Source organism: Pterocles gutturalis, unplaced genomic scaffold (genome assembly GCF_000699245.1).
Source record: "Pterocles gutturalis isolate BGI_N339 unplaced genomic scaffold, ASM69924v1 scaffold14628, whole genome shotgun sequence".
NCBI classification, from domain to species: Eukaryota; Metazoa; Chordata; class Aves; order Pterocliformes; family Pteroclidae; genus Pterocles; species Pterocles gutturalis.
In genome coordinates this window covers 1-10,659 of record NW_010120812.1, presented here as the reverse complement: position 1 = coordinate 10,659, position 10,659 = coordinate 1, and the positions used below count along the sequence as shown (strand labels likewise).

The following is a 10,659-nucleotide window of genomic DNA, read 5'->3' as shown; positions in this document are numbered from 1 at the left end:
TGCAGCACGCCCAGCGCCCTGCAGAACCACATCTTCCCAGTGCATGGATCCAGGAGCTCTGGGAGCCCAACGTTTGCACTCTGGTGGAAGGTGTTCTCTTCTCCATCACAGCCCCGTCTCCCAGGGGCTGTGCCGCTGCACGGTGCAGACTCGCCGAGTCCTGCTTTGTGCCCTGCTGCTGCCTGGGTGAAGAGTTTAAGAGTTTGTCTTTAATCCCAAAGTTACTCCATGGGTGCAATTCATTTGACCTCTCTGCTTCTCCCTCCGCGACTCTGAGCACAAAGCAGCGGGACGTGTGTGTATTCACTGGGTCTGTGCTTTCAAAAACAAGCCTCTGCTTTTTTTTTTTTTTTCTTTGAAAAAAAAATCTTTCTTATCCTTTAGGAGAGTAACGAGCGCAAGCCGTCTTTTTAATGAAGCGCAGCTCGCACAGCCGGTGCCTGCGAAACGCCACTTAAACATCCTCCGAGTGTTTGTGAGAACGTTGCAATAACAAAGTGCTCCGTGCGGCTGGAGAATGCCGCGGGAACAAAAGCCACATCAACAGAGCAGGGACTAGGGAATACTAAATAGTTGACAGGAATTTTAATATAAAACTCTCTCCCTTCCTTGTCAGTGGAGGGTTCTCAGGAAGCCCTCTGGCTTATCGTAAAGCGGCATACAGCGCAGCCAGGGGCCGGGGAGGTGAAAGGTGGCTTCCTGCCATTCTTCTCGGGAGCTGGGTTCCCATGGGCGGTCATGCCAGTTTGACTGGGGTTTGTGTCACGCTCGTGGGATAGAAGGAGATCGGGATTACGGCTGCTTTGCCGGGGGGACTGGATTTTCATGGGCTAACGGCGAGTCGAGGGTTTTCCCGCCATGAACCGCTTCAATGGACTCTGCAAGGTGTGCTCGGAGCGGAGATACAGGCAGGTCTGTACCTCCCGATGGGGAAAAAAATCCGTGTGGCAGTGTAGCTCCAAGTCTTGGTTAAGTTTATGGGTGTCTGTGGGTGTTGTTACCATTTCTGGGCTGTGTGTGCTATTTCTAGGGTGTTGATTTGCTATTCTTATGATTTACAAATGGTGATGATAGCAAATATCACTTACAATAATAGTAGATAATGATAGCAAAAAATAATTTATTGGGAATAGAAGGAAAGCATCTCAGAGAGGTGTCTGTGGCTGATCTCTGCCTGTTGCTGCCGTGTGTAAATGGGGATAGAGGGGGAGCATTTGCTGGGCACCTTGAGGGGAGCATGCCGACGGTGAAAGCATTAAGCTGCAAGGTGTTCTCTCAACTAGCCGAGCAGCAGGCACAGCAGGAGCTAAGTCTCTGCCAGGCTGCTACTATCTCTTCTAAAACTAGTTTTAATGTGAATATATTTGGTAATCAGGCGTTGCTTGAAGCTGGTTACAACCAACAGCGACTTGCTCCATGGGGAGCAGATTGCTGTGCTCCAAAAGCTGGTGTGCTCCTCTTCTCCCTGCTCTGGTTTTGCTGGTTTTGCTTCTGCGGGTCCCAGCCTCCTGCGCTTTCAAACGCAATTTTCCCTCCGTGGTCTGGGTTGGGGCTCCCAGCTCGTGGCCAGTTCTTCCCTGCACTCTTGTGCTGATCTTCCATGTCATGCCAAAGCTGCTGGGGGGAACAGGGTATACTGGGAACAGCACCAAGAACCAGCTTCACTGCAAATGCCCACTTCTTGCTGGGGCCGTGGTGACCACCTCGTGCAGGAACACTGCTCTGCTCTGTGTTAGTGACAACTGACTGTGGTTTGTGTCTTAGACCTCCTCAGTCCTCTATTTTGACAATTTCTTCTGCATTTTTGGGTAATGGGTACAGTGAGCCTCTGCGGTGCTGGAATCTCTTAGCATCTTGCCGCCCACCTTCCAGCCTGTGTCAGATGCTCGTATTTCTTAGTTCTGTGCCCAGCAGCAGGAGTTGGATGCTCTGCTCCCTGTACCGGCCGTGGCGGTGGGAGCTGAGGGCGGTGAAGCACCAGCAGTGAGCAGCTGCTGTTCAGTGGCACGGGGACGGTGTCTCCTCTGGCTGGGGACAAGAGCCAGCTCGGGGAGCAGTGGGAGACCTCTTGGCTCTGGAAGGTGACCGTGGAGCCTCCGTGGTGGGAGAGCTGCTGGGCTGGCTCCTGGGGTGCCGATGGCGACACTTCGGTAGCACTCGGATCCCCCGTGCGTTATATCGGAGACGGGAGGTTGGTGCGAAGGTGCAGAGCCCCAAGCACCCTCCTCCTCCTCTGAGGATCCAACAAACTCCAGAGAGAAAAACACTCTGTGTAGTGGGACTGGACCTACTTCTTCATCCTGGCAGGGAAAGACAGTTTCTCTTTTGAAGCCTGATTTTTTGCTGAGCAATCGAGCAGGGACGAGGTGCAGAGCAGTGAAAGCTTGCTGCGTTTGCCCTCCTGTGGTAAAGGGAACCAGTTCCCCTCCTCGGCAGCTTTGCTGAATTCCTCGTCTTCTCTCTGGCTGTTTGTTCTCAAAATAGTACAGGTCAGATGTTGGATGATTTCTTTTCATTTCTCTGACAGTAAAACAAGGATCTTGACAAATATCTTGGGGGATAATTGGGTATTCACAGGAGCTGTCATACTGAGCAGCTGCTGGAAGCCAACATCAAAAAATAAATATCATTTTATTAATAAGCTTAGTGATGCTTGAATCAGGAGGAGAATTGAGCCTAAATTAACACAGCATCCATCCTCTTCAAACCCAGCAAGAGAAAACACACTCCCCCCAGCTCACGGGGCGATGCACACCGAGCCAGCACGGATCCTCGCAGACAGGAGCACACCCATCCCCGCGGCTTCCTCCGGAGCAGGGGAGTGCTGCTATTTCTGTGTCACCCGTCTGGAAACGGAATGAGAAGCTGTGTTAGAAACCAGTGTCAGAGCCAGACCGCCAGGTTTTCCTTTCCAATGGCTTATCAGACTTTACCTTCCACTTGCAAGAGTGGAGACTCGTGTGCTCAGTAAACACTCATTTTGTGGCATTCCTCTCCGTTGATCCTCGGCTCGATTTCACATTGCTTTTAGCACCCTCCCCACCCCTCTTTGTCTGCAGCAGGGGACAGACCCACTGTCCGTGGGGTTCATAGAGTGACAGCGTTCCCTGTGACCATGGGCTCTGCCACCGCCTCTAGAAATGCCGTGTCTGCGTTTCCAGAGGCTGTGTGCAGGGCAGCGTGGGGGTGAAGGGGGGATGCTCAGCACTGGCTGCTTTCCCCCTTACCAGGGTGACTCCGGTGTCTCTCTTCAGATCACCATCCCGCGAGGAACCGATGGGTTTGGTTTCACCATCTGCTGCGACTCCCCCGTCCGCGTGCAGGCAGTGGACTCTGGTAAGAGATTGGATCATTTTTATCCCTCTTGATTTGAATGAATGGCTCTGCTCCTTTTTTGCTTCCTGGAGCATGTTGTGATTCAGAAGCTCCCATGCTTCTGTATCTTCATGCTTCAGGGCCACGGAGATGGTCCGAGGCTGGAGCAGCTCCCGTGCGAGGACAGGCTGAGAGAGCTGGGGGTGTGCAGCCTGGAGAAGAGAAGGCTCCGGGGAGACCTTCCAGCACCTTCCAGTGCTGAAAGGGGGCTACAGGAGAGATGGGGGGGCTCTGGATCAGGGGGTGCAGGGACAGGACGAGGGGGAATGGTTTAAGCTGAAAGAGGGGAGATGAGATGAGATGTGAGGAAGAAACGTTTTCCTGTGCGGGGGGTGAGGCAGTGGCCCAGGTTGCCCAGAGAAGCTGTGGATGCCCCATCCCTGGAGGGGTTCAAGGCCAGGCTGGATGAGGCTTTGGGCAACCTGGGCTAGTGGGAGGTGTCCCTGCCCATGGCAGGGGGTGGCACTGGATGGGCTTTAAGGTCCCTTCGAACCCAAACCAGTCTGTGATGCTACTTCTTGGGGCACTCTAGTTACCTCCGAGAAACTTCCCTTAATGAATTCTCTGTTGCCTCTAATGAGGTCGGAGGCCACCGGGTTAGCGCTGTGTCACTACTTGGGCAGTGTGTTGCAGTAATTTGCAGAGATTTTGTTCCCTTCCCTGTTCAATCTGCAAACTGGCTGGTTGGGAGACCAAGGGAGAGCATCCATGGGGGGTGTCAGAGAGGGGCGCAGATGGGAGCAGGGTCCCAGGAGCCCTCAGCTGCCTGAGTCTATCCCCTGGTGTGGACCTGCGGGATGGGCTGGATGTCTCTGTACCCTGGTGCTCCCCACCGCACACTGGGAAATGTGGGAACCTCATGCAATAGCTCCGAGAGAACATTTGTGGCTTTGTCCCAAGTGCTCTGTGTGCACACACGTGCGTGTTGGGAGGTGAAACTGGTCCCACTTTGTTCTCAGGCATGAATGCTGGGGAGCAGGTTGGGTTTGGAGGAGCGAGGGGTGCACGCTGTGCTGCTGGGGTGTCCCCCCCCCTGCTCCCAGCTCTGTGTCCAGCAGGTGACTGGTGTCTGTCTCCTCTTGCCGTAGGTGGCCCAGCAGAAAAGGCTGGTCTGCAGCAGCTCGACACGGTGCTGCAGCTGAACGAGCAGCCGGTGGAGCACTGGAAATGCGTGGAGCTGGCTCACGAAATCCGGTGAGTGTTCACCCAAAGCATCAGTGCAGGATGCTGGGAGAGACGGTCTGAGGGAGCTGAGGGCAAGGGAGCAGGGGCTGTGAGCGGCTGCAGGAAGGGGAAGGATTGGAGGGATGCAGGAGCCTGGGAAAGGACTGTCTGGGGTGGAAAAAGAAAGGATGCAGGGGCTGGGGAGGGCAGGACAGGGGCAGAGGCATTAGAGGGAGGAAGGACTGCAGGGCACATGGCTGGCTGAATGATGTGGGGTGCCTCTCTCCCTTCTGCCCCATCAGTCATCTCTGACGTGCCCCATCAATCATCTCTGACTTGCCCCATGCCATCTCTTTCAGGAACTGTCCCACTGAGATCATTCTGCTGGTCTGGAGGCTTGTCCCGCAAGTGAAGTCAGGACCCGAGGGCATGATCCGCAGATCATCCTGCAAGTCTGCCTATGACCTCCAGTCACCACCCAACAAGCGGGAGAAGAACAGCACCATGCCTCCGCGGCCCGAGCAGCGCCGGAGCTGCCATATACTGTATGATGGGAGCGACGGGCTGGTGCTGAACGGCTGGGAGAGGTACACGGAGATCGGCAAGCGGAGCCAGAACACCATGCCACCCCTGTCGCAGGTCCCCTCCGCTGCAGACCAGAACTACATCATCTTAGCGCCTTTGAACCCGGGGAGCCAGGTGAGGCTGCTTTCCAGCCCCATGCTCGAGTTCCTGCAGGTGGCTGTTGGCTGTGCTTGCTGGATCATCTCTAAATGTTTGATGGAGAGCATCATCTCGAAATGTTTGCTAGAGCAGGTGCCATTGTTACAAGTCAGACCTTGGTGGAACCCCCTTGGTGGAGCTTTCACTATTTTTCTAAGACATTTACCAGGAGGACTGTAGAGCTGAGGTGAACGACCCGCTGCCTCTTCCCAGGGCTCACTCGGGGGTTCGGGGTATGGGAAATATTCCCACTGCGTAGACCACTGTGCAAGTCATTGCTCTCATTTTCTGCTGGTGTTAGAGCAAAAAACGATTTTCACTTCTCTGTGGTGCTTCAGCTTTGCTGGGTTTGGCATGCTAAAAATTAAAAATTTGGAGTAAAGTCTTATCTTGAGTCTACTTCAGGTGACTGTGTCCTGGGTTGTGTCTTACAGCTGCTGAGGCCTGTCTACCAAGAGAACAACACTACTGCGGGTAAGTTGCTGATGTGCTGAAAACACTGCTGAGGGCTCCCAGCAGAGCTGAACACGGTCCTTCTGGTGCTGGCGCATCCTCGCCCTTAGCCCTGCGATGCTGCAGGGGAGTCCCTCACGTTTCAAGGACAGAAACCTGGGGCTTTTCTCAGATAATCTTCCTACTCTTTGCATCAAACATCAAAGCAAGAGCCCTGTCCCCCAGCCCAGAGGACAGCACTGCTGCTGGTGCCACGGGATGAGCCTCGTGGCGAGAAGGCTGCTGGAGGAGGGGGGCTGGTGGCAGGGACTTTCCATCAGGGGCGTGATGAAGGCGTGAAGTGTGAAAGTGTGAAGTGTAGTTGTTGTGGCAGTTCCCCAGATGTGTCTTGGGCTTCTCTGTGATGCTTCTTGTGCGTGATGCCTTGCTGGGGGTGCTGGTACTGTGGCCACTGCTTTGAGTTTCGTTTGGTTGCTAAGGGCGTGAGGATGGCCGTGACTCAGATGTGTATCCACACCAGTGCGAGCTGAAGTGCCAGCTTTGGGGACCGCTCATTTCCTGGGCTGCTGCAAGGTCTCTGGCAGCCTCTGGACCAGCTCTCCTCAAAAACCTTTTGGAGTGTTAACTCATTTCTGCAATGCTTGGGCTTCCTGGAGAACCAAGGGCTCGCAGTAGGAGCAGGGTGAGCTGTGCGGCACTGTGAGCATCCTGGGCTGCGAGAGGGGGAGCAGAGACTGGCACAAGCTCTCCCTGACACCAACAGGTGACGGTCATTTCAAGGGGGAAACTGGGGACAGAAACAACCCAGGAACAGTGAGCCCTGGAGGTTGTTCAAGCTGTTGAACTTGAATTTGCAGCATGCCCAGCTCCATGCAGAGCTGCCTCTTCCCAGTTCATGGACCCAGGAGCTTCGGGAGCCCACGCTTGCACCCTGGTCAGTGAGGATGCCCTTGGGATGAGCTGCGTGTCCATCACAGAGCTGAGCTCCTGGCCACGATCCTGCAGGGAGAGCAGTCCCTCCCTGGTGTGGGCGCAGCTATCGGCACAATTTCCAGCCGGAAAATGTTGTGCTGCCTGTAAAGGTGGGGCAGTATCCATGGAAGGTAAAGTGTGGGGCAGGCAGAGCTGTGGGGGGGATGCTGGGGAGCAGTGTGGGTCCGAGGCCCCTGTGCCTTGGATGCTGCCAGCCCTGGAGCTCTGCAGCCAGAAGGATTTTCCGCAGCAGGGATGTTTTGCACCGCGGATAATTGCGACTCCTTCCTGCTGTTTGCAGGATGAGCTGGACCGTGGGGACCTGTTCTTACAGCAGGGTGGAATTTGAAAGACTTGGGCTTCTTCCCAAGGCAATTCTTAGTGATTATTTTCACTTTAACATTAAGCCTTCAGAGGGTGGAATGCACTCGTTAAGCTGAGCAGGGATGAAGCCCAGTGGTGCGGAGCTGGTCACTGCTCACACGGTGACAGGAGCCGACGCTTCGGTTGGGCTGGATGTGTTTCTGTGCCAGTGTGTGGAAAACAGGACTTGTGCAGGTGATGAATTCTTCTGATAAAACTGAAAAGCAGATCCCCAACAGCCCAGACAGATTGTATCTGTCCCGTGTTGAGCTCTCTGATGTTTTGATTTTAATCTGTCAGCACAACCATGAAAAAGGGAAAAGAGGAAAATGTCGGGATTATTGCACTTAGAGTTAGAAACAACTTTTTAGGTCACGAGGGGCACCCCCCTGCAAGGGCAGGCAGCTAAAGCAAGCGGTAAACAGTGGGGCTGGGTTGCCAGCAGAGCACGGTCTGGCTGTGCTGACGTTTATCTGAAAGTCAATGTGCTATTTCCTGATGCTTAATGGAATAGGTAATGTTGGGGAGGTTCGTGTGTTTGCTTTGGACCAGCCCTTATCTGCTCTGAGCCATGTTCAGAAGTGTTTTGTCTCGTTTCTGCCTGGGAAGGTGATGGGTATCTGTCCCAGCCGTGGTGCCGAATGCTGCTGTGGGGGGATGCTGGGGGGTCTCTGCTGGGACACCCCTCTGGCTGGGGCCCCCGGGAGGGTTTGCTCATTCGTGTTCCTGCGATATCGCTGTGGGGCAGGATCCTGGGCTAACGCTCTGGTTTCTCACCTGAATGTGTTAAAATCCAAGTGGAGAGTTCTGCCTGCGGGACCTGAGCTGCTTTGGTCAGAATGATAGAATCACAGGATGGTTTGGGTGGGAAGGGACCTGAAAGCCCATCCAGTGCCACCCCCTGCCATGGGCAGGGACACCTCCCACCAGCCCAGGTTGCTCAAGGCTTCATCAGGTTCAGCGGGAAGGGAGAAAATGCTCCAGTTTTTCAGTGGGGCTTCTTTTGAAGGAGGCGTGAATTTTTGGTTAGAGACATGTTCAGTTCCTGTTGGACTTGTTGCCTGCAAGTTTTAGGACAGTGTGTAGGTTGCTGGCGCCCAGCAGGATGTGGTCTGGGGTTAAGGGCTCTTGGGGACCATGGATCTGTCCCACCTTCTGTCCCCAGCATGGTCGGTCCTGCTGCTGCTGTGATGGGAGCTGGCGTACAGCAGGAGAGAGGTGCACTGTGGGCCTGGGGACACCAGGGACGGCCACAACTGTACGCTGGGGTCACCTAATGGGTTAATGTCATTACTGGGAAATGTTTTACAACTGCTCCCTGCTCGGCAGCCAGGCTGTCCCTACACACCCGAGAGCAGAGCAGCCCAGCGGGCAGCAGCCCAGCAGCTCCTTTCTGGTCCCGTGTGTTGGTCTCATCCTGGCTCTGCATGATGGGTCTGGGCAGAAGGATGTGTAAAGCTGTCCTGAGCCCTGCTGCCTCCAACAGATCACCCACCACACCGTCCAGTTGCTCCCAGCCAGGTGTGTGTATGGCTCCAGCTCCCTGTGGTCCATGATGCTCTCGCCTTGTTGCGCTGGTGCTGGGAACATGGTATTTTCTATCCAGATAAAGCATCTTTGGAGCACCCCACATTCTGTGCCTGCGCTTGTGAGGCAAAACGCTGGTGGGAGCTGGCTGGATATATTCAGAGGTGTTCCTCTGAGCTGAAGGAAAGGGCTGAGCAATCTATAGAGCACAGATTGTCTGGCAGCAGTGGAAGGACGGGCTCGTCCATGCAGCAGCTAGCAGGGAATAAGGTTAATTGTTGATAATTATCAATAATGCTTTTAATCACAGGGTTATCAATTACATGAGAGATTCTGGGGCTGGCTGACATACCACTGAATGTCTCCTGGCCTCTTGCAATGCAGACCACTGGGTGTGGAGGGGCCGCAGTAGCTGGTGTTGGCTTGTTGGGAAATGTCACAGCTCTGCTCGACCGGCTGAGGCTGCAAAGGGACATCGCTGCGTGTAATCCCTCCTCGGGGTGAGGATAACGGCCTTCTGCGATGGAGAGGGACAGAGCAAAAAACCAGCCAGGCTGCTCGGACTTTTTCCAGCACTGAAATGTAATGCTGAAAACCAGTGGAAGATGTGCCACCCTCATGCAAAATGAGGTCATCCTTTATAAATACACCCCCAGGTCTGAGTAACCAGCACATCCCGGGGAGGGATGTGGAAAGGCGTGGATTGATCCCATGCGCATGAATGCGTTTATCACTTCTGTCCTGTTCTCTGACACCTCCAATCTCAGTGTCTTCTAAAAACTGTGATTAACCTGCCACCCAGCGCTCCATGATGTGAAATTCCTGCACTTTGCGAACTCCCATGGCCAGAATCCAGAGCAGGCAGGACTAGTGTGGATATAAAAATGTTCCAAGGTTTAAATTTCCAGTGTTGTTTGTTGTGTGTTGTTTTTTTTTTTGTTTTGTTTTTTTTTTCTTCTTCTCCCACCCTGAGTTAGCCACAGATGGTTTTCCCCTCCGTGGAAAGGGAAGGGTTCAGAGGTGTGGGCAGGTATTCCCTGATGGTGGGAAATCTCCGTGGTGCTCCTGTGACTCAAGAATTACTGTTTGAAGTCATGTTTGGGGTTGTTCTGTATTTCTTATTTCATACTTTCAGTACTGCATAGGGAGGTGTGTGTAATTAGTACCCCATCTCTTCCTCCAAAGCACCGTATCCATTGCTGTGCCTTGCTTGGGTTTTCGTTTGTACATAGATGATGTGTTTGTACGTGATGTGTTTGTGCTGCCGGTGTGATCCACTTGGTTCAGCAAGTGGCTCTTGATGGAGCAGAAATGTCAAGGGACTTCTCATTTTGCATTAGGAAAATGAAGTCAGTGCTGTTATTTCATGAATCTCTGGGAAACTCTGGTAGCAGAGTGACGGGTGTCCTTGCAGCTCTCGGCTCCAGCTGTTCCCCGTGGGCTCTATGTGCCCTCCTCAGCCTGCGAGAGCAGGACCCGGGCTGGCAGCGTGCAGCAGCTCTGCGGGAGCTGCTTCTGATTCTGTTCTGCTTCCCCTGTCGCTCTAGGAAATGCGTGTAAAGGGAAAGCACACACAGGGTCTGGGAGAAAATCCAGGCTGATGAAGACTGTGCAGACGATGAAGAGCTACGGGAACTACCAGAACTGCACCATAGTGAGGCCACACATCCCGCACTCCAGCTACGGCACGTACGTGACACTGGCTCCCAAGGTGCTGGTGTTCCCCATCTTCGTGCAGGTAAGCGCGGCCGGACGCGAGGTGTTGTAGTTTTACACACAGCCGCTCGCTCACCCTCCTGCATCCTGGGGATGGGGAGAGAATTAAAGGGGGGAAGGGAAAAGAGACGCATGGGGTGAGATAAGAACAATTTAATAACTAAATTACAATAATATTGGAAATAATAACAATGATGATAATAATAGTAATATATACAAATGAGTGCTGCACAGTGACACTGCTCACCACCCCATGACCAAGGCTCAGCTTGTTCCTGGCCAATGATCCTGGAGCAGGGAGAGTCCTGAAACCACAATCCCAGAACGGAGATAAAACCCGAGAGACTGAGATGACCCTGAGAGAGG

At 53.7% G+C, this 10,659-nt stretch overlaps 1 protein-coding gene across 1 annotated transcript in view; it reads left to right on the top strand.

The window, feature by feature from the left end:
• The window catches only part of LOC104464358 (regulator of G-protein signaling 3-like), a gene marked incomplete at both ends in the record, with an annotated part of 19,416 nt that extends 9,101 nt beyond the window's left edge, over positions 1–10,315 (top strand). Inside the window, 6 exons of the mRNA XM_010077035.1 lie at positions 665–684; positions 3,231–3,336; positions 4,464–4,569; positions 4,899–5,238; positions 5,697–5,736; positions 10,125–10,315. Coding sequence (XP_010075337.1) covers positions 665–684; positions 3,231–3,336; positions 4,464–4,569; positions 4,899–5,238; positions 5,697–5,736; positions 10,125–10,315 — 803 coding nt within the window. The remainder of the gene's footprint in view (positions 1–664; positions 685–3,230; positions 3,337–4,463; positions 4,570–4,898; positions 5,239–5,696; positions 5,737–10,124) is intronic.
• Between the last annotated feature and the right edge of the window lie 344 nt (positions 10,316–10,659).